The following is a 23,075-nucleotide window of genomic DNA, read 5'->3' as shown; positions in this document are numbered from 1 at the left end:
TCCCAGTTCAGATAACAGTCTAATTCCCATTCGAATGCTTCGATTGAACCTGCTTCCACCACATCCTCAGGCAGTGCATTTCAGGCCTTAACCACTTGCTGTGTGAAAATGTTTTTTCCCACATCGGTTTTGTTTATTTTGCCAATTATTTTAAATCTTTGCCCTCTCGTTCTCGATCCTTTCATGAGTGGGAACAGTTTCTCCCTATCTACTCCATCCCCTCATGATTTTGAATACCTCTATCAAACTCCTCTTGCCTTCTTTCCCCCTCTCCCCACCCCCCACCCAAGGAAAGCCGTCCCAACTTCTCTGACCTATTTTCATAGCTGAAGTCCCTCATCCCTGGAACCATTCTCATGAATCTTTTCTGTACTCTCTCCAATGTCTTCACATTTTTCCTAAAGTGCGGCACCCAGAACTGAATGCCATACTCCAATTGAGGCTGACCATAGTGCCTTAATCAAGTTCAGCATAACCTCCTTGCTCTTGTACTCAATGCCCCTATAAATAAAGCCTAGAATACTGTATGCTACATTAGTCACTCTCTCAACCTGGCCTACTACCTTCATTGATTTATGTAGGTATACACCAGGGCCCTCTGCTCCGCCAGCCCTTTTAGCGTTGTGTCCTTTATTTTATATCATCCCTCCATGTTCTTCCAGTCAAAATAAATCACTTCACATTTCTCTGCACTGAACTTCATCTGCCACCAGTCCACCCATTCCACCAACGTGTCTATGTCCGTTTGAAGTTCTACACTATTCCTCCTCACCATTCACAATGCTCCCAAGTTTCATATCATCCACAAATTCTGAAATTGTGCCCTACATTCCAAGATCTAGGTCATTAAAATAAATGTCATATCATAATTTCGCCCCAGAAACCAAATTGAATGGAATAACGTGGTGGAGAACATTTGCTTTACTTTTGAAGACTTTGGTTCATGTTTTTAAGTCCTGGTAACTTTCACCACAAAGAGAAATAAATGAACAAGTGTTTAAATTAATTGGAAGTGCAGAAAATGCTCGCATTTATATAGCACCTTTCACGACCTCAGGACATCCTAATGTGCTTTACTGCCAGTGAAGGACTTTTGAAATGCAGTCCCTGCTGTAATGTGAAAAGCATCACAGTGATGCTCGGTGTAGCATCATCAATATTCATCAGGATCCCTGGTATTGCGCGTACACCGGCTTGTGATTTAAAAAAATATATAAGACAGAGAAATACGTGTGTACCACTGATCAGTGTGTGTGGTCTCATTCTGTTTCAGATGTACATCACAAGCACAATAAAGACCAAAAGCAGCAGGTTAGCCAAACCCGTGTTGTGCTTGGGGGCTCTCTGTGCTGCTTTTTTAACAGGATTGAACCGAGTCTCTGAGTACCGCAATCACTGCTCTGATGTGATTGCAGGCTTTGTACTGGGCAGCACAGTAGCTTTGTTTTTGGTAAGTCCATCTTATCTTTTTAACATTGAAGATATACGGATGTGTCAACTTACTGCAGGGCGGCCAGGTCTAAGAAAAGTCAGAATTTATGTTGAGGTACATGTGTGCATTCAACAAAATATTTCCCTCAACAACAGCATGTGTTAATGTAGAAAATAAGCCCAAAGCTTTTAAATCTGGATTCTCCAGTTTCAAACATTCTCTGCGCCTCTATACAGAAGCTGGGGACTGAGGTTGGGCCATGCCCAAGCGATTACTCCTCCAATGTCAATCTGCACCACATGCAGAAGCAGCCCCTTCCCTTCACTTCCCCCTTCCCTTTCCTCTGACCCCCACCCCTTCATCCAACCTCACCTCTTACCGTGTATTGCCCTCTCTGACCCTGTTCCATCCGTCCTTCACAAAGGCCTCAGCTTCATCCCCTTACGGCCTGGTTCTGATGAAAGGTCGTCCACTTCATGCAACATCCTGAAATTTTAGGGCTCCGATAGAGGTGGGAGGCAGGGGGAGTTGGCGCAGAGGCAGAAATTTGTACAGCTTGCTGGCTTCCAGGATCCATCCGGCTCCCGAGCCATTTTTCTGGAGGCGATATAGGGGAGGGGGGCAAGTGTGGGGTGGGGGTGGGGGGGGAAGTGGGGTAGATGGGAGGATGCTGGGGGGAGGGGGGTGCTGCAGGAGAGTTGTGTGTGGCAGGGCTTTCTTCGCACAGACGGCAGGTCGCTGTCTCAACTAATTAGAGGCCTATTAAGGCCTAATGTTGTGGGTGGGTTGGGAGGGTTGACGTTGGCGACTGGGATTTTCCAGTTGGCCTTCACGTCCTTGGAGACGGTGGGAAACAGTTTAGCTGTCTGAAGGCAAATTCCTGGGGGCAGACTGGGATCCAGCACTCCGGGTAGGCTTCAAGGCCCTCCCTGCTGGTCTGTTGCAGCTGGAGGTCACACTGACGATGGGGGATGGTAGGGGGAGGGGAGCAGGGGGGGCACCCCCTTTATAATGGCAGCCTGGCTGTTTGATTTATTTTTTCCTTTAAAATTTAAAAAAAATGTTGGAGGGAGGGTTCCTCCATCTTCCTCCATCTTGGGGCATCCTGTCTCTCACTCTCCTGGTCAACCTGCTGCTGCTTCCCAGGCTGGGCAGCCTCCTATTGGCTCTCCAACTTTGAGAGCCCACCTGCTATTGGCCAATTCGAGGGGAAAAGTAAAATCACAGGTGAGTGACTGTCCCCCACACAGTAAGGACTCTGACACCTGTTTCAGCTGACAGTGGGGCCCTGAAGCCTGCAGGGTTTATGCTGCACATTTTAAGCTTGTTTTTCTATCCACAGATGCTGCCTGACCTGCTGAATAGCTCTAACACTTTCTGTTTTTATTTCAGATTTCCAGCATCAACAGTTTTGATGCAGAAGCAGGCTATTTGACTGGGGAAGCCATCATGGTTAACTCTTCCCCAGTGTCCAAAAAGTATACTTTTCAGTCACCAGGTCATTGAGAGAATCATCAAATGCAAAGCAACTTGGTACTTTTCCCCTTGCCCCCCCATGTCCTAGAACATTGGGACCAGTGACAACCTCTCGACATTGATCCGGTTGAGTTCAGTAAACTCAGCACAAGTTAGATGGAATTAAGTTTTCCTCTGCTCCCTTACGTTCCCAGCTCTGTCCACCATTTCCTACCTGAGAAAGTGAGCAGACTTCTCTCCTGGGTGTCTTTCATCCACTTAACAGTTATTGACAAATGCACAGAAATACGACAATTTGCTTTCCACTAATTTTCCCTTGTTGTCCTCGCCCCTCCTCAGTGAGGACATTCGGCCCTTTGTTCATTGTGACCTCCTTCCCCAGGCAGCTAGGAAGGACTGGGTATTTTCCATGTGGAAAATCATAAGTTGCGGATCCTACACCCCAGCATACAAAACTGATGGGCAGGAAAAGGCCATTTGATCTTTAAGCCTGTCCTGCCCTATACCCAGATGATCAGAGCATCACAACAATAAATCACTCCCTTCCCTTCCCTCTCTCTCTTCCCCACCTCCCTCCCAAAGTAGAGAAGGAAAATCCATGGCCAGTAAGGGAACAAATACTCTAGAAAATTTCCTTCTGATCCCCTAAGGCAGTCGAAACCAGTCCAGAAGATCACAAGGACCAAGTGTTATCAATAAAGACACTTACTTTCTCTCTGATGCAGTCTCTGCCCCGTCAGGAACTAGCCCAGCTCCCTTGGGGAGAGTTGAAGAGAGTCAGTATCCAATGCGGCAGCCAGCCACACACGCCAGGGGCTCTATAATCTCTGGGAATAGAAACCGCTTAAAATCGAGTCTGTTCCAACTCTTATGCAGTTTAAACTTCAGCAACACCACAATGCCACCTGACCACCCTCAACTCTCACTTAAGGTGAAAATGGAAGCCATGCTTTACAGTTGATATTTTCTCCGATATTATGGCCTTTATTTCATCTTCCCCTCCACACCGTTCGTTCGCTGTCGCTGGAACTCCCTAACAGCACTGTGGGTGTACCAACACCTTCTCACGGGCAGTTAGGAATGGGCAATAAATGCAATAAGTAAACAAAATCTTACAGCCCTGCACTTAAATATTCCTCCGGAACTAGGAGGAGAGGACAGATCAAGTTCCAGAACTTTGGGATAACTAGCAACTATACATTTCCAAAAAGAATTCAGTGCCTCTGGGCAAGATAGGTATCACAATATTGCACTGTCCTCTCCTTAGGTGATCTGACCAGCAGAAAACTTGTGGTAAATAATTACAGAAATATCCCATCTTACCCTGTGGAGTGAGTTCCCATTGGACCAGTAAGATTGTTGGTGATCATAAAGCATAGAAAAAAGATTTCCTCTGTTCTCTATTAGTAAGCAAACTATAAACAAGCTCCTTTCACACACATTTAGCATTTTGTAACTAAAGTGAACAAGGTACATGTTTCATTCTAGCACCCACAACTCCCAGAGTCCTGCAACTTGGCTGCAACATGACCAGCACAAGAACCAGCTCAATTGTAGAGTCAGTCCAAAGATCTAAATCAAGCATTGCTTTAATATCAACATTTGCTTGCATGTTAATATGCGCAGAAAACTAATTGAATTCAATGGCAAAGAAGAAAATAATGTTCACTGCATGCACAGATAAATTTATTGCATCTCTCTCTTTCTAGGTAGGTCTCTGCCTCTATTTACCTATGGGCCCCAACATCCAATGATTTGGTAGCGGTGTTCCTGGATCTCTCTGGAGTCGGGTCAGATTTGGGTAGGAGAGGGGATCTGCCAGTTTTAACATCCCAATTCCCGAAACTCCACCAGAAGTGAGGGCAGGTTTCAGATGCAAATTCCCCAGTTAGGATACAGTCATGCGGTGTAAATTCTGTCCTTTTCCCTCAAGGGTCCAATGATCCAACATGTGCCATTATTAAGTAAGGGGAAACTTAAAACACGGTAGCAAAGGGTGGATGCTGGGATCTTAAAAATAACGCCCCATTTCGTTGAGTTACTAGATAACCATAACTTTGTTTTGGATTCATTTTGTTTGTGAAAATTATTTTGCTCTTTTTACTCCAAAAGCCTCTCTTGAGACTGCTTCTTGTTTGGGAAATTTCCCTAAAATGTAGGGGGAATGTACGCCCAAATGCTTCTTTCCCCATGGGGGTTCTTTTTTTGTCATTTAATCATTGAAGGCAGGTGAGAAGGCAACCAGCAATCTTGAAGTAACTCCTCAGGGGTGATTGGGATAAACTGGGCTTTGGGACCACCTAAGGTCCCAAAATGGAGGGCAGGGAGCATGTAAACATTTGCAGTCTGATGCGCGATGCATGCCACATTGGGTAAGGACAAAGAAGAGGTGCCTTTTACCTGAAACAGATTTTGTAAAATAAGGGACCTAACGTGTTCTTCAGATCCCTGATGCAATATTGGCTTTCCCTGCGAAAACCAAACCCAAACATCACATAAATAAAAAAAGGTAAACAGATAACATCACCATGTTGATTGCTGCCGATCCAGACCATCTCCAAAGCCCCCAATACCTCCCCAAACCCATCTATCAACACACCTCCCCATTCTTCCAGAACTTCCCCCCCAATTCCTCCTCTGAAGCATTTGATCCTGATTTCAACACCCCTCCTCATGTTCTTAAGTTCAAGGTTCTGATCCCTCTCCCCATGATCAACTCCCCCTCCACCCCCGCAATCTCTACTCCAAAACCCCATTTCCTCCACTCTGGCCCTGCCCTCCAGGCACCTCTCCCTCATCCTCTCTGACTCCTCCAGTTTCTGATTCAACGCCCTGATCCTCCAATGATCCAGTGACTTCCAATCCCACCAGCAATTCCGTCCAATCCCAGGTTCAAGGCCCAAGTCCCACACTCCAGTCCCACCCTCGACCCCTCCTTCCTTGATCCCAATCGCTGCTCCACCCTCTCACACACTCCCCACTGATCTCAAGTTCAAGCATTGGCCCTAATAAAGGATGACTCACAGCATCTGCCTCATTATAATGAGGCCCAAGAGCCAATATATGGGGTTTCTTGGACTGCATCATTTGTGACTGGTATTGGGACTCCCAAAAAGGGACGCTTTCAAATTTAACCCTCCTGAACTCTTCTGTCTAATGCACTGTCTAACCAGCAGTGGTACATCTCAACATATTCACAGAGTTATCTATCAGGAAGCCCCTGTTCTGTGAATGTGTTGCCACTCACGCTAGGATGCTTAGAGGCCCTCGCTGATAGTGCAGATTTAGCCACAAATTTCAGAGGCTAAGTTATCGCCCTTCAACTTAACATAGAGAGCTGTGGGCTCATTCCTGAAAACATCCGTCCAACTTTACAAGGCCTTTGAACTGGTTTCAGATAACCTGCAAGCATTCACTAAAGGCTTTGAGCAGTGAATCGCACATATGTGGAAGATTCCCAATTCATTTTAAAAGAAAAATAGGTAACTCCATTGCATTAAATCTTCATTGAATTATTACTGACCCTAATCTCCATTTCCTGCTAGGGAATATGTGTTGTTCACAACTTCAAAGGAATACAGGCCATGTCAGTTAAACGAAAGCCTGAGGATTCACATGGTGTGCCATTAATGACGTTCCCTCGGGTGGAAAGCCCACTTGAAACATTGAGTGCACAGGTAAGCCCCATAGACTCTCCCGTCATGCTTTCGCAAATGGTACTAGCTTCACACATTGGATATAAAATTCACCTGAGCCACCTCAAGCACCAAGGTTGGCCCTTTCTACCACACAGCTCAATAGGCATGGAGTGTTCAAAATGGGAGGCCTCCCTGTTCTTGGATTGACCAAACAGGATGAAGTAAAGGTACCCGTGGGCAATTCAGCCAGACACTGGTCAAACTTCTCAAGAAATTACTGTGTTCCTTCCCTCTCAGCATAGCTATGTAGTGACCAGAGTCTAGCTCCTCTGATAAGGTGTCTGCTGACCATTATCCAGTGTAAAAACCACATTTTTAATTGGCAGAATCACATGACTCAGTTGCGTAGAGCACATAGGCCAGTTAGTAAGGACATGGATTGTTCTAGCTCAGAGTTGCCAGCCTGGCAGAATGAGAGCCTAATATATATTTTATATATTTGGTTTTCCACAGAACAATGCAGAGAACTTTATTTATAGAGTTCTACATAATAGTTTAAAATGTCTATGTCATCCTTCCTACTCAGTGTCTAGCAGCTTCTCTGGTGTCTGTTTACTTTGCTCTGAGTCCACGCCCAGGCTTAATTTATTAAGTACAGTGAGCATAGATCAGTTACCAGATTCATATAATCAAACAACTGAACACTACAAAGTCAGCAATCCCTATAGTTCTACAAAGTCAATCACCATCACAGTAAATGCTAGGATAGGACTGCCTCTGCACCTTCTCCTGTTTTCTCTTGCCGTTTGGTGAAATGAAAAATATTGGCAAAACACCCAAACTCTTTAGCCATAAGGTTTTCAAAGAGAAGAGGAGTGAACAAAAATCAAAACATAGCAAATAAAATTTGAGGAAAAAAATAAACAAAAGAAAACAAATGTGCTGGAAAGAAAGAGAGAGGGGAAATAAAGTTAGGATAAAGGGGATAAGAAACAGGAGAAAAAAAACATGAATTGTTTTTGGTTATCCCAAGGCCCATGTGACCAACACTGTTTACCACTTTTAAACATGTTTATGTCTTTGGCCTCAGATAAAAAGCGTGCAACTGAAAATCTTAAGACTAGGGTTCATTGAATATTGACAGACCAATAAAAAGATAAACAAACATGCCAGTGGATCATTGGTCACTAGGTAACACAAATCCTTGAACATTGCAGGCCTCCATTTCTTCTCCAATTTGTTGGTATGGTATTGCAGCATCAAGCCATAAGGAAAAATACATTAAAAGCCGTCAAAGACCATGAAAGGAAAGGGGGCCAGCCTTGGTACTCATTGTTAAACAATCTGTCGATAGCATTCAGTGTGGGGTTTTCACGGTCAAAATATCTATGCTCTATTAACGAGACCTTTTGGCTGTATTGGTTGTCTTACAAATGGATCATTGCATAATTTCTATTTGGTGATCCATGGCACATTAGCCTCTGTTAATGCTTTGTCAAGCTCGATATTTTCTTATAGTTCTCTGAAAAATTGATTTAATAAAATCCATAGACACTAGGAAGTTCCCCCCCAGGTCACTCACTGTCCTAACTTGGAAATGTATCGCCGTTCCTTCACTGTCGCTGGGTCAAAATCCTGGAACGCCCTTCCTAACAGCACTGTGGGTGTACCTACACCACAGGGACTGCAGCGGTTCAAGAAGGCTGAGAAACTTATCAGCCATGATTGAATGGCGGAGCAGACTCAATGGGCCGAATGGCCTAATTTTTGCTCCTATGTCTTATGGTCCTATGGTCTTATAAGGCAGCTCACCACCACCTTCTCATGGGTAACTAGGGATGGGCAATAAATGCTGGCCCAGCCAGTGACACCAACATCCCAGGAGGTTCCCCTCCAAGTCACTCGCCATCCTGACTTCGAAATGTATCCCCATTCCTTCACTGTCGCTGGGTCAAGATTCTGGAACTCCCTCCCTAACAGTGCTATGGGTGTACCTACACCACCTGGACTGCAGCGATTCAAGAAGGCACCTCACCACCACCTTCTCAAGGGTAAATAGGGATGGGCAATAAATGCTGGCCCAGCCAGTGACACCAACATCCCATAAATAAATTTTTAAAAAATCAATAATCAGTAAAGACAATTGGTAAAAGGATCAGTGGTGAGGTGAGGAGTTTTTTTTTTAAATACACTGAGTTGTTGCAATCTGGAATTCGCTCCCTGAGAGGGCAGTGGCAGCAGGTTCAATATTAACTTTTAAAATAAAATTGGGTAAATACTTGATGGGAAAAGAACTGTAGGACTCTGGCTAGATGATTAGGGAGTAGGACTAATTGGATAGTCTCTTTCTATGCAGAATCATCCCATGATTCTGTGATTCTATCATAATTAAATGCCAAACTAAAAATAGGAAATGCTGGAAATACATAGCCTCTAAACAAGAAAGAAAGCTGAGTGTTTTGACCATGAGGTTCTTAATATTTTAATTTGAAAGGCTTCTGAAGCAACAAATTAAGAAGCTTGCCAAATGGGAATGTAATTGGCAAATGAATTTCAGCAGAGACAAGTGGGAGGTATCACAGTTTGGTGAATGTATTAAAGGAGGTCACATATTACTTAGAAAATTTGAAACTAAATGGAGTAGAGGAGCACAGAGATCTTGGAATAGAAATACATAATCATTGCAAGTAGCAACAGATGTTAATAAGGTCATAAAAAATTGGGATAGAATTGAAAAGTAGAGAAGTTATGCTAAACATTTATTGCACCTTAGTTGGACAACACTTGCAGAATTGTGTATAGTTCTAGTCACCATATTGTATAGAAGGTTTGTAGAGGCACTGGAGAGGGTGCACAAAGAGATTTACAAGGATGACATTGGAACTCTGAGTTTATACGTATCAGGCAAAGATGAACAAGCTGGGTCTCTTCTTCTGAGAGGAGTTGAGATAAGGTTATAAGGGAGAAGGGAATAGAGGATTATGCCAATAGAGTTGGATAAGGAAGGATGGGAGGAGGCTCAAGTGGAACATAAACACCGGCATAGGCTGGTTGGGCCGAATGGCCTGTTTCTGTGCCGGATATTTAATGTAATTACAGTTGATTCCATTTGTGAACACTGGTGACAATCCCAGTGGATTTAATGTGAATAACTCTTTGCTGCCCTTCTATTTGCGCATTTGTTGTCTGCATACTTTAGAGTTTATTCATTAAGCTTTAATGGACTTGCACGGTCTCACAAGCTTAATAAAAGCACTTTCCAAATATTGTGCTTACAGGATATTCACCAGAGTGCGAGATTTCGTGGTGTCAGCATTCTGCTTCTGCCAGTTTGTTGTAGTGCTAACAGCTTCAGCGTGGGCACAAATCGGCTAATGCTTAGCGAATCCAGACATTAATCGTCTAAATGGAAGTGTAAATAAAGAAATCCATTCCCCTGAAAATGAAAACTGAGCAGTTGTAGATTGACCAAAATGGAATTAGAGCACCTCACGTCTCCTGCGGTTGGTTCACAAAGCAGTATAATGACCACACTGTATTGCTATTGATTACATTGATCTCACAACATGGCTCTTTTTTCCTTAATGCCTGCATGACAGCAAGGTGGGAGACATCGCCAAACCCCCCGAGAGAGGGTGTTTCGTCCCAGGGTCATTTTCCAGGACCAGCCAGACACCCAACTCACCAGGAGGTATATGCTTAATAATGACGCAGGGACTGGGGCTCCATTGCGAGCTCAAGGGGGTTCATGAGTCCAGTGTTGGAAGAGGTTACGCTCTGTCTGTCCCCTCTGCTGCTCCTGGATGGATGGCCTTCCTCCGGTGTCCTGTGTGATTCTGGCACTGTGAAACTTCTCGTTAACATTTTCTAGCTTCCATTTTCCTGCACTCTTGGCCTTGTTGCCATGGTTGCTGTTCATGGCCGGCCACTTTGCTTGGTTGTCTTATGCGGACCTTGGCCCAGAACTGCTTGCCAGGCCTCATGGCCATATTGCTGGACCAACCCGAATGTTGGCACGGTCAAAGAGCTAATCCTAGTGGCTGCGGAAAATCAGAACCATGCATTTACCCATTTAGAACTGTATCATTTTGTTAAATGTTGACATGTTTGTTTGTGCTGTGTTGCTATTGCGTTGGTTCTTTTCCCCAAAAAGAATGATACCAGTGCTAAAAAGGTTGAATTATGAGGAGTGTTTGCACAGACAGACAAAGCTTCTATCTCGCTGAGTATGGAAGATCAAGGAGCAATCTAACTGAGAGATTTTAGATGATTGAAGGAATTGATCGGGTACATAGACATTTTCTCTGGGCAAACGAGTCTCGAACAAGGGGGCATGATCTTAAAATTAGTGCTAGACAATTCAGGAAGCACTTCTTCACACAAAGGGTAGTGAAAACCTGGAACTCCCTCTCCCAAAAAGCTGTTGAGGCTGGGGGTCAATTGAAACTTTCAAAATGGAGATTGCTAGATTTTTGACAAGTAAGGATATTAGGGATTATGGAAGCAAAGTAAAGAGGTAAAGCTCAGCCATGAGTTAATTGAATGGTGGAACAGTCTTGGGGGCTGAATGGCTGCTTCTATGTCCCGATGCTATTTTTGCACTGTGCTAGGAGGGCCCTGTGGATTACATTAATTTACACTTACAAAGGAGAGCAGGTGTAAGCTCAGACACACCTTCTCCTACACTCAGTGGCATCTGCAATGCTGAAGGCACACACAAGCACAAGGTTTGAAAGCCCAGAATTATCATGTTGTCACCTTGTTAATGGATGGTCAGGTTCAGCACATTTCTCCAACAATTTGCTGCAGTATTGATGAATTTAAGGGTTCTATTTGAACACCGTGATTTGTTGACTATCTTTTCTGACCGGACATTGGTGAGGGTTATGGGGGAAAGCTTTCCTCCATGCATTTTGAATAATGGAATTGTGCACTCATTCCGTAAAACAAAATGACAATTTTGTCACGCATAGGGCAGAATAAATCTTCTCCTCCTTGCTCCAACAGTGCTGCTGGTCATGTGTAGTGCAGTAAGATACACGTTTGAACTTGGCTAAAGTCCACACAAGATCAGGAATTCCTGCCATCCGCCCAAGGCATATGGTATATTAACGGGGTGAGATGAAATAGGGTGAGGGGACCATTGCAGACCAGTTGGGCCAAATGGCCTGTTTCTGTGTTTTTACATTCTATGTAAGGCATCAAAACACTTCATTTGCTTAGTGGGACTGTAATTACTACATGCTTTTGTGATTTTAAATTAAGAGTAACAGTTTTAGAAAACACAGTTAATTGATGGCTAAGTAAACCATCATCTGCTTCCTTGTGTCTCCTGTGCTAAAATCCAATTCAAACCAATAGTATGAAACTGTCCTCTTTCTACCAAAGGCCTAAGTGAGATGGTTCTCAGCTAATCTCAATCCAGGTCTCAGTGGATACAAGTTCAAACCACAAAATTCCTTTGCAAATTGGTGCAGTGGGAGATGCTTGCCCTGTGTTAGAGATTAAGGCACGTTGCTGCAGAGAAGAGAGGGAGCTTCACTCTGTGTCAAGCTGTCTTATTCCATACCGGGAAGCTCTTGATATTGAAATTGGACACTTGAAAAATATTCCGTATCCCTCACCCAGAAACAAATTTAATAATTCTCATCTGGAGGATTAAGGCACGGGCTAAAGGACTAAACAGGTAAGTGATAAATGACCAGCTTTGTGAGTGTTGGATTTTTCATTTTTAACTTTCACACGTTTGAGGCGGGAACTTTTTTCTGTTTCAGGTGATTAGGTCGCAGAGATGATTCACATGGGTACTTTCATCTCCCAATGAAAGCGGGGGGAGCGTGAGTGTGCATGCGAATGCCATCTTGCCTAGGGCAAGATGCATTTTCCCTGCCCTCCTGTGTGTTATGTCAGTCCCTGGGAGTATGTGGGAGGGTGGGTTATCAATCAAAAATCCAGGGCAAATTTTCATGGAGTAACCATCCCTTCCTGACCTGTGGGAGTGTAGTACTTGAGTAGGATTTTTTTTGCTCCCCTGTTTGTACCTACCCAATGTATAAGCAGTGAAAAACAAGAGGAAGCTTATATCGGTCCTTCTAAATGACCCTTGAAGCAATAAAGAGGCTCTAATGAGTCTAAACTGTATATGTGTTCGTATCAGATAAGTTTTAAAAGTCAGCAGGACTGGCTCAGTTTATAACATCCCCATTAATGTCGTGACAGATTCGGCGCAGAATCTACTTGGTGTTATAGAGAGGGCTGATGTTTAAGAATTCACTTTTAAAATGATCTCTACCACCATTTCCACCAACCGCACCCCCCCCACCCACCCCCCACCATCCCCAAAACCACCCCTCCCCATGTTTTGTGAAATGGGGCTGATCTTCAGAGTGGCTGCTGGCAGCCAGAGGCCTGAACTGCCACCAGTGCATGTTAAAAACTCCGAGGCCCAATCCTCGGTAGGTGGTGGCACAGGCAAGGGTGCCGCCAACATAACGTACTTGTAGAAACACCGTCATTGACAACTTCACTAGTTTTCACTTTGAGGCTCATTTCTCTCATTGTGAGTCTTTTTTCAAACCACGGGGCTGAAACTGGTCTCCATTTTCTTCTCTATACTGAAGCCAATGGAAAAATAAAAGTGTGTAAAAGCAGTTGCTGCGTTGCTAATGCCCATATTTACACAACTGCTGGATACCGATTTCACCCTTCCAAGAAACTTAATAGGAGAATCTTGGCTTCCTATGAAGCCATTTCTCTTCCGTTTCTTCCTCCCTCTCCGGTTCACTTTCTACGGCTGAGAAAATAGTGCAGGCCTATTGATCCTAGACTCGACCGATGCCACTGCTGGCTGCTCAGTGGCAGGTGTGCAGGAGTAGCTCTGTGAAGACCCTCCTATTGTTTTTCTTTCTGTACCCCCTCCCTCCTCCTCACCCTGTAGCCAACATGCACTGTTTGCCTCTTAGCAGTCGCTAAGGATGAGTTCAGAGGCTTAGTGGAGGATAGAAACCACCTCCCACCTCACTAAAGGTGGCTATTCACAGATCCGCCAGAGGTGCGGGGTGCCAATGGCCTCCTTCTGTGCTGTAAGAATCTATACTTCTACTCAAATACCCAGCCTCCAATGACTCACATGAATTGTTCATTTTTTTGGACTGCTCATTTCTTTTTATTTTAAGGAAAAAGTACTTTCAACTTGTTTCCAAAAGAGATTCCGTATTTGATTGAAAAGGCTTAGTGAGTAAATAGGGGGTGAAAACTCAGCACTTGAGTATCTAATTGACAACACATTCTGTGCATTAGCACAAAGCTCAGCTAAGCTGATTCCATTTTCTAGGATGCTTCCTGTCTCACCAGAGGTATTTTTTTAATCATGCCCCTCCCCCCCAGAAAAGGTATATAACTTTGGATCTAGAATTTTACACTTACATAAGATGATGCAAAGTTGTATGAACACCCTTAGCAGCAACACGATGAAAGACTTTGACTTCACGGAGTTTCTGTTGTGCAGTAATTACAAGCAACTATCCCACTAGAGGATGGCCCAGTTTCCTAGTGCTTCGAACATTACCTCAGTCTGTTCTAACACTTGAGATGTCTGTTGTACTGTTTTCTGTGGACCCCCCCTCTTACCCGCAACTCTTTCCCCCTTCACAGGGTGTTTGATACCGTCTGCGTCTGTCGATTAATAGTGATTCTCTGCTGCACGTGCACACTGCAAATTTTATGTCTATGGTTGAGGTGCCTCATTTAGTGCTGTGTACTGTGATTCTGTGCTTTGTGTAGCAGTTCTACTTGGCTCAGTTTTGGAATTAATTTGGAACCTTTTTTAACCCATAATTGTAAATCTGGTTGGCAAAATGTATTTGCAGTGTGCATAATTTCTGACGAATTAAACTGTGTTGCTCCATCAGTTCTAACGTTTATAAAATGCTTTCCTTTTGTCCTCTTACAGAACCACTCTGCTTCAATGACAGAAGTGACTTGAAGAGAAAACCTTTCCTTTCCATCTAAAATTAACAAAAAAAAACAAATTGGTACTTTTTTTTATAATAAGTGTTAAACTGTGGAAAGTGCAACACAGGAATATGTCTAGTTAGTATCAGATGTTTTGTACATTTTGTATGACAAAAGTGTTGTAGCTTACCTTGACTTTTTTGCCTGTTTCAGTATCGCTCTCTTTTCAGAATTAAAGCATTCCATGTAACCGTTTCTAATTTCTTATGTAAAGTCAGGTGGTGTTATGTGGTATTTGTACAATAAAATGTGTGGTCTGGTTTATACACACTCTACCATTGAAGTGATTTAAGTATTTCATTAAGAAGAAAACTCTCTCGATGTCAGTTCCAGCCTAGAAATTCCACAAGGGCTCTGCAAGCCTTCCATCATAATTTCCAAGACAACCGTTGTTTGTAGTCATTTCTCTGGGAATTCTGCCAGTTTCTCACCAAAGAACACAACAGAAAACCAGGAGAATTTAGGGAATTTAATTTATTCTTTCATGGGATGTGGGCATCGCTGGCAAGTACAGCATTTGTTGCCTGCCCCTAATTGCTCTTGAACTGAGTGGCTTGCTAGGCCATTTCAGAGGGCAGTTAAGGGTCAACCACATTGCTGTGGGTCTGGACTCACATGTAAGCCAGACCAGGTAAAGATGGCAGATTTCCCTCCCTGAAGGACATTAGTGAACCACATGGGTTTTTCTGACAAATTGGTGATGGTTGTCATGGTCACCATCACTGATGCTAGTTTTCAATTCCAGATTTTGTTAATTGGATTTAAATTCCAGCAGCTGCCCTGGAGGGATTTGAACCCATGCCGCAGAGCTTTTAGCTTGGCCCTCTGAATTAGTAGTCCAGTAACACCGCCACTAATTGACCCTCATCCTGTGTTTAGGTGCTGTGTTGCAAATTCGGCAAACGCACTCCCATTTACTTGTAGAATCCTCTTCCAAATTCATCTTGAATTTGTGGAATTCTTTTATTTATCCATTCGTGGGATGTAGGGTTCATTGGCAAGGCCAGAATTTATTCTCTATTCCTAATTGTTCTTGTCAAGATGGCGATGAGCTGCCTTCTTGAGCCGCTGCAGTCCCTGTGCTGTAGGTGCACCCATGGTGCTGTTAGGGAGAGGGTTCCAAGATCTTGACCCAGCGACAGTGAAGGAACGGTGATATATTTCCAAGTCAGGATGGTGAGTGACTTGGAGGGGAACTTCCAGGTGGTGGTGTTCCCAAATATCTGCTGCCCTTGTCCTTCTAGATGGTAGCAGTCATGGATTTGGAAGGTGCTGTCGAAGGAGCCTTGGTGAGTTTCTGCAGTGCATCTTGTAGATGGTATGCCCTGTTGCTAGTGTTCATCCGTGGTGGAGGGAATGAATGTATGTGGAAGGGGTGCAAATCAAATCGGCTGCTTTGTCCTGGATGATGTCAAACTTCTTGTGTGTTGTTGGAGCTACAGTCATCCAGGCAAGTGGAGAGTATTCCATCACACACAAAACAAAAACAGAAATACCTGGAAAAACTCAGCACGTCTGGCAGCATCGGCGGAGAAGAGCAAAGTTGACGTTTCGAGTCCTCATGACCCTTCAACAGAACTGAGTAAATATAGGAAATGAGTGAAATATAAGCTGGTTTAAGGGGTTGGGGGAGGGGGGGGGTGCGGAGAAGGGGGGGCGTGGTTGTTGGGACAAGCAAGCAGGGTGATAGGAGGAGATAACCAAAAGCTATCACAGACAAAAGAACAAAGAGGTGTTGAAGGTGGTGATATTATCTAAAAAAATGTGCTAATTAAATGTGGAGAGCAGGACAAGCAAGGTAGCTCCAGTGGGGGTGGGGTGAAGTAAACGATGGGTGGAATACATTTAAAAATAATAGAAATAGGTGGGAAAAGAAAAATCTATATAAATTATTGGAAAAAACAAAAAGGAGGGGGAAGAAATGGAAAGGGGGTGGGGATGGAGAAGGGAGTTCAAGATCTAAAATTGTTGAACTCAATATTCAGTCTAGAAGGCTGTAAAGTGCCTAGTCAGAAGATGAGGAGCTGCTCCTCCAGTTTGCATTGAGCTTCACTAGAACAATGCAGCAAGCCAAGGACAGACATGTGGGCAAGAGAACAGGGTGGAGTGTTAAAATGGCAAGCAACAGGGAGGTCTGGATAATGCTTGTGGACAGACCAAGGGTGATCTGCAAAGCGGTCACCCAGTCTGTATTTGGTCTCTCCAATGTAGAGGAAACCACATTGGGAGCAACGAATGCAGTAGACTAAGTTGAGGGAAGTGCAAGTGAAATGCTGCTTCACTTGAAAGGAGTGTTTGGGCCCTTGGACGGTGAGGAGAGAGGAAGTGAAGGGGCAGGTTTTGCATATTCTGCTTTCGCATGGGGAGGTGTCGTAGGAGGGGGTTGAGGACTAGGGGGTGATGGAGGAGTGATCCAGGGTGTCACAGAGGGAATGAGCCCTACAGAATGCCATGGGGGGGGTGAAGGGAAGATGCGTTTGGTGGTGATATCATGCTGGAGTTGGCAGAAATGGCGGACGATAATCCTTTGAATGCGGATGCTGGTGGGGTGATAAGTGAGGACAAGGGGGACCCTATCGTGTTTCTGGGAGGGAGGAGAAGGCGTGAGGGCGGATGCATGGGAGATGGGCCGGACACTGTTGAGGGCCCTGTCAGCTACCGTTGGTGGAAAACCTCGGTTAAGGAAGGAGGACATGTCAGAGGAACTGTTTTTGAAGGTAGCATCATCAGAACAGATGCGACGGAGGTGAAGGAACTGAGAGAATGGGATGGAGTCCTTACAGGAAGCGGGGTGTGAGGAGCTGTAGTCGAGGTAGCTGTGGGCATCGGTAGGCTTGTAATGGATATTGGTGGACAGTCTATCCCCAGAAATTGAGACAGAGAGGTCAAGGAAGGGAAGGGAAGTGTCAGAGATGGACTATGTGAAAATGATGGAGGGCTGGAGATTGGAAGCCAAATTAATCAATTTTTCCAGTTCCCGACGAGAGCATGAAGCAGCACCGAAGTAATCATCGATGTACTGGAGAAAGAGTTGTGGGAGGGGGCCGGAGTAGGACTGGAACAAGGAATGTTCCACATACCTTATTTTAGATCTTGAACTCCCTCCTCTATCACCACCCCCTTTCTGTTTCTTCCCCCTCTTTGTTTTTTTCCAATAATTTACATAGATTTTTCTTTTCCCACCTTTTTCCATTATTTTTAAATGTATTCCACCCATCGTTTACGTCACCCCACCCTCACTAGAGCTACCTTGCTTGTCCTGCTCTCCACTCTTAATTAGCACATTCTTTTAGATAATATCATCACCTTCAACACCTCTTTGTTCTTTTGTCTGTGACATCTTTTGGTTATCTCCTCCTGTCACTGCTTGCTTGTCCCAACAACCCTACCACCCACCACCCCCCCCCCCCAGTTCTCCCCCCCATCCTTAAACCAGCTTATATTTCACCCCTTTCCTATTTTTACTTAGTTCTGTTGAAGGGTCATGAGGATTCGAAACGTCAACTTTGTTCTTCTCCACCGATGCTGCCAGACCTGCTGAGTTTTTCCAGGTATTTCTGTTTTTGTTTTGGATTTCCAGCATCCGCAGTTTTTTTGTTTTTATATCAGTATTCCATCACACTCCTGACTTGTGCCTTGTAGATGGTGGACACGCTTTGGGGAGTCAGGAGGTGAGTTACTCACCACAGAATTCCTAGCCTCAGATCTGGCCTTGTAGCCACAGTATTTATATGGATAATCTTGTTAAGTTTCTGGTCAATGATGACCTGCTAAGTATTTCCAGCATTTTCTATTTTTATTTCAGGTTTCCAGCATCTGCATCATTTTGATGTATGTCCTGCCAAATTCATAGCTCTTGTTTTACCTCAATTGGCCATATGTGATGCATCAAATTGAAATATTCAACCAATATTAACACCTCTCACCGAAGTCGCTGATCATTGACTGTGTTTACAAGTTTAGGTTCTTGCACTAATTAGTTTACTTGATATAATCAAGTACTGCTATGAACTTAGCTGGAATAATCTCCCCCTTCGGTGATTCAAGTGGAACTCCACAACTTTCCTCACATTTCTACCGTCTTTCCTCTTCTAGGGACAACGCAATATAGAAGTAAAGGGAGCGATTTTGACTCTTGTGTGATACTATAAAACAGGTAATAGCGACTCCTAACTGCCAACAATGGGAACAAATGTAAAGCGGGGGTCTGACTTGCCACCATCCATTTTGCGGTATTTCATCAAGTCAAGGTTATGCTTCAAGAATTGAAGTAGCCAATGAGATAGCTTATCATGGAGTTAACAAGCACCAAAATCAACAAGTATCAAATATTAAAATTCATGTAAATTGATTGAGTTTCAAAGTAAAACCATGAAATATTAAATATTAAAAATTAAAACACAATTAAATATTAAGTAAGTGTTTAATTAGCAGAAACTCTAGATCTCACAGTGTTGGCAAATGTCTCAGTTGCTATTTTGAAATCAAGACTAAGCAGGGTTACAAAGCTTTGTTACCTTCCTGGCTGCCTATGGCAGAATGAAGCCACAGCAAGCTTTAACTACCAGGCCTCAATAAGATGCTGCCAACTGACTTCTCATCTGGAATAAGCAGGAAACAGCTGCTGGCCAGCAGGAAATCAGGCAGTCCTTGGTTACATTGGCACACTGCTAAGACTGGCTACAGGTATTCTGGGATGTCTTGTGGTGTAGGGGGCAAGACCAAGGGGGCGGGGTGCGGGGGGTTGGTATCTATATCTAAACCTTCTTTGCAGGTCCCCAAGGAGCAGCTTCCCCGATAATGCTGGAGTTAAAATTGCAGTCGGGGACCAATGGCATAACTGAGCCCCGATTTGCCTAGTTAAAGGAGTCTGTTGGCTTTGAGAGCAATTTCTAGCTAGAATATTAGAATATTAAACTGCTAGCGAAACATCTAATCACAGAACCACACGGTGCAGAAGAGGCCATTTGGTCCATCAAGTCTGCACTGACACATGAGAAATACCTGACCTATCTACCTAATCCCATTTACCAGCACTTGGCCCATAGCCTTGAATGTTATGATGTGCCAAGTGCTCATCCAGGAACTTTTTAAAGGACGTGAGGCAACCCGCCTCCATCACACTCCCAGGCAGTGCATTCCAGACCGTCACCACCCTCTGGGTAAAAAAGTTTTTCCTCACATCCCCCCTAAACCTCCTGCCCCTCACCTTGAACTTATGTCCCCTTATACCAGTAGGTATCTTAAAAGGGAAGGGTAATCTTTGAGGTCAATGTGGGGTGGGGCTTGGAATGACCATCCTGAAGAATAGCATAATTTGGGTGAGACATCGGCTGGTATTTCACACAATGGATTTTAACTGCTTACCTATTGGGATCTGCTGGGTGGGTAGGATTAAAGACCTCCTTTCTGTATGCTGTTTGCATATTGTTTATGTGCATGCTCAGGTATTAGAATGAGTGAGAAAGGAGACGAGGCAAAGACTATGGTAGTACGAACCCTTGAGTGTGTAGGAACCCAGTGGTTTCAATTATTACGATCCCCAACACCAACCATACCCTTGTATAAAAGCCAGTCCACACCAACCTCTTTCAATTGAGTCAAGGGGCTTACAATTTCTGAGCCATGTTCTGGTTCAGGTATGTTCCTTTGCATTATAGGCCATCTCATCATGTGAACATCCTGCACTCCAATCCCACTGCCATTTTGAAACCAGAAAATATGCCCTCTTTCTTTTGATCGACTCATGGAAGCATAGCCCAGAAACATCAGACCACCGACATGAAATAAAATGGCACATGAGCTCCAGGTATGGCAGTGCAGCTGACCCATCAACCACTGAGCAGAAGATACCAGGAGTTAACCTCCCTGTAAATTCAGTGAAAATTAGTTTGTCAAATCAGGGTGGATTTTGACTTTGTGCGACAGTATAAATCAGGTGATAATGAGTCAGGGCCCAATTTTACATCTATCCCCCATTTATTTCCATTGAAGTCAACTGTCCCCATTGTGCTTAGACATCGTGCCCACATGTAATTCAAAGTTTGAGATTGGGATCTTAAATTGAGTCTGCCTCCAGGGTGTGTTCCATTAATCCATTGCTTCACAAAAGTGAATTTTAATATTAAACTGCTAGTCAAACATCTAACACCAGAAGCTATCTTAAGAGAGAAGGTACTCTGTGAGGTGGGGCTGGGGGAGGAGTTGGGTAATACTGTATTTACAATGCAAAGTAATTCTAACATTATACATTCTAATCATTAATTGCAAGCTCCCAAAGATGTTCTACTGCATCATCAGGATTTGGGTGGAGGCAGTTGGTGTTGAGTTGAGCATCCTATACCCAGTGGGATTAGCTCCTTTCTCACATGTTGGACCAGCTTTGCCAACTCTGTTTGGACATAGTCCTAGAGGTTTCATTTCATGAGGTCCTGCCTCCCTCTGCCCTTCACCCCCCATGACACAACACACTTTACCATTGGTCAACCCAACACACATATAATGTCATATCATCTCATGATGCAATTGGATAGTTCCTGACTGTCAAATGGCATTTTGCTCCCCAAGAACACAAGAAATAGGAGCAGGAGTAGACCACACAGCTCATCGAGCCTGCTCTGCCATTACAACATGATCATGGCTGATCCTGGGCTTCAACTACATTTTCCTGCCCACTCCCCAAGTGCCTTAACTCCTTGAGAGACCAAAAAGTTGTCCATTGCAGCCTTAAATGTGTTCAGTGATGGAGCATCCACAACTCTATAAGGTAGAGAATTCCAAAGATTCACAACCCTTTAAGTGAAGTAATTTCTCCTTATCTCAGTCCTAAATGATTGGCCCCTTAATCTGAGACTGTGCCCCCTGTGTTTTAGATTCCCCAAGCAGCAGAAACAATCTCTCAGCATCCACCCCATCAATCCCTTTCAGAATCTTATATGTTTCAATGAGGTCGTCTCTCATTCTTCTGAACTCCGGGGAATATAGTCCCAATTTACTCCGCCTCTCATCATAGGACAACAACCCCCTTATCCCACGGATCAATCTAGTGAAATAAAAAAGTCAAAATACTGCAGATGCTGGAAATCTGAAATAAAAACAGAAAATGCTGGGAAAACTCAGCAGGTCTGGCAGCATGTGTAGAGAAAGTAACAGGGAGCAGAACCTTTGGCTTGGCGAGTGGGGGCGGGGCCCACTCGCTGAGACATAAAATGACGCACGGTGATGTTGGGCGTGTGTCCCGATGTCACCGCGCGTCATTCAGATTTTCAGTTTGGCGGGCACGCAGCCGACTTGGGTGCACGCTCGCCAAACTGTCAAAGGCCTATTAAGGCCATTTAAATATCAATTAAAACAATAAACTGAGCTGCCCGTCCAACCTTAAGGTTGGCGGGTAGGTGAAGAGCCCAGGCGGCCTTCGCATTTTTCATGGAACCTCATCCACAGGCGGGATGAGATTTCATGAAGGTTTTTAAAGGTTTGAAAATTTTTTAAATAAAATTCATAGACATGTCCCAGCTCATGTGGCAGTTTCACATGAGGGGTCATGCCCTAAAATGCTTTTTTCCCTCCTTTATTAAAATTTTTTAAACTTAAACTAATCTCCCTGAGGCAGCTCTGTGCCTCAGGGAGATTTCTGTGCTCTTTCGCGTGCATGTGCGAAAGAGCGCAGGCTCTGACTCAGGCAAACCCCCCGCCCACATAGGTGGTGCTCAGTGCTTCTGGGCACGCGTCACGCTGGGTGGGCCAATTAAGGCCCACCCATGTAAAATGGTGGCACCCAGCCAATCGCGGGTGGTGATTGGCTGCACTCATGTCCGCTCCCGCACAATCCTCCCAATGGGGAGAAAATTCTCCCCAGAGTTAATATTTTGAGTCCACATGAGTCAAGACCTAATTTTACACCTATCCTTCATTTATTTCCATTGCAGAAAGGGAACAAGCCAGTGAACCTTTGCTGTACTGCCTCCAAAGCAAATATATCCTTTCTTGGGGAAAGCCAAAGTTTTAAAAAAAAATTTCTTATGATTTTTCTCTTGCATGTTGTTCATAGCTGTGACCTAGAGATTAATTGCCAATTCCTGAAGATTCCATAATTCCGGAGGATTAATAACTCAAATCTGGACACTGATCTGAATCAGTCAGCTGTGCACATTTACAAGCTTTATTTTCTCCACTTAATCATCCTGAGTACAGAATGATTGGTCGTTGGAGCGTTAACAAGGCGGAGGCTAATTTCAGGGACTTTCAAACGGAACTGCCAAGTAGTTTATAATTATTATTTGACCTTTGATTTCAAACATAAAGAGGAAAATTATTTCATTGAGCTGCTTCTCTTTTATGTCCTCCAGCTCTGGCCTCTTGTGCATTCCCCATTTCTTTTATCCTCCCATTGGTGGTCATGTCTTCAGCCATGTAGGCTGTAAGCTCTGAAGTTCCCTCCTTTAACCCTCACTGCCACTCTCCTCCTTTAAGGTACTCCTTCTGGGTAGGAGGTGGCATAGTGGTACTGTCAGTGA

The 23,075-nt window shown here is 44.1% G+C and overlaps 1 protein-coding gene across 3 annotated transcripts in view; it reads left to right on the top strand.

Annotated features, from left to right (window-relative positions):
- plppr1 (phospholipid phosphatase related 1) overlaps positions 1 to 14,821 on the top strand; it is a 130,395-nt gene extending 115,574 nt beyond the window's left edge. For 2 of the 3 annotated variants that reach the window (XM_041186334.1, XM_041186336.1), the window contains 3 exons: positions 1,274 to 1,450; positions 6,454 to 6,585; positions 14,498 to 14,821. In XM_041186334.1, coding sequence (XP_041042268.1) covers positions 1,274 to 1,450; positions 6,454 to 6,585; positions 14,498 to 14,530 — 342 coding nt within the window. In that variant the 3' untranslated portion in view covers positions 14,531 to 14,821. Of the gene's footprint in view, positions 1 to 1,273; positions 1,451 to 6,453; positions 6,586 to 12,320; positions 12,384 to 14,497 lie in introns of all 3 variants that reach the window. The other variant, XM_041186335.1, reaches the window with a different exon arrangement.
- Positions 14,822 to 23,075: the final 8,254 nt, after the last annotated feature.

This window comes from Carcharodon carcharias, chromosome 4 (assembly GCF_017639515.1).
Source record: "Carcharodon carcharias isolate sCarCar2 chromosome 4, sCarCar2.pri, whole genome shotgun sequence".
Lineage (NCBI taxonomy): Eukaryota > Metazoa > Chordata > Chondrichthyes > Lamniformes > Lamnidae > Carcharodon > Carcharodon carcharias.
Note: the sequence above shows the minus strand (reverse complement) of the source record. Positions and strands in the feature narration are given on the sequence as shown.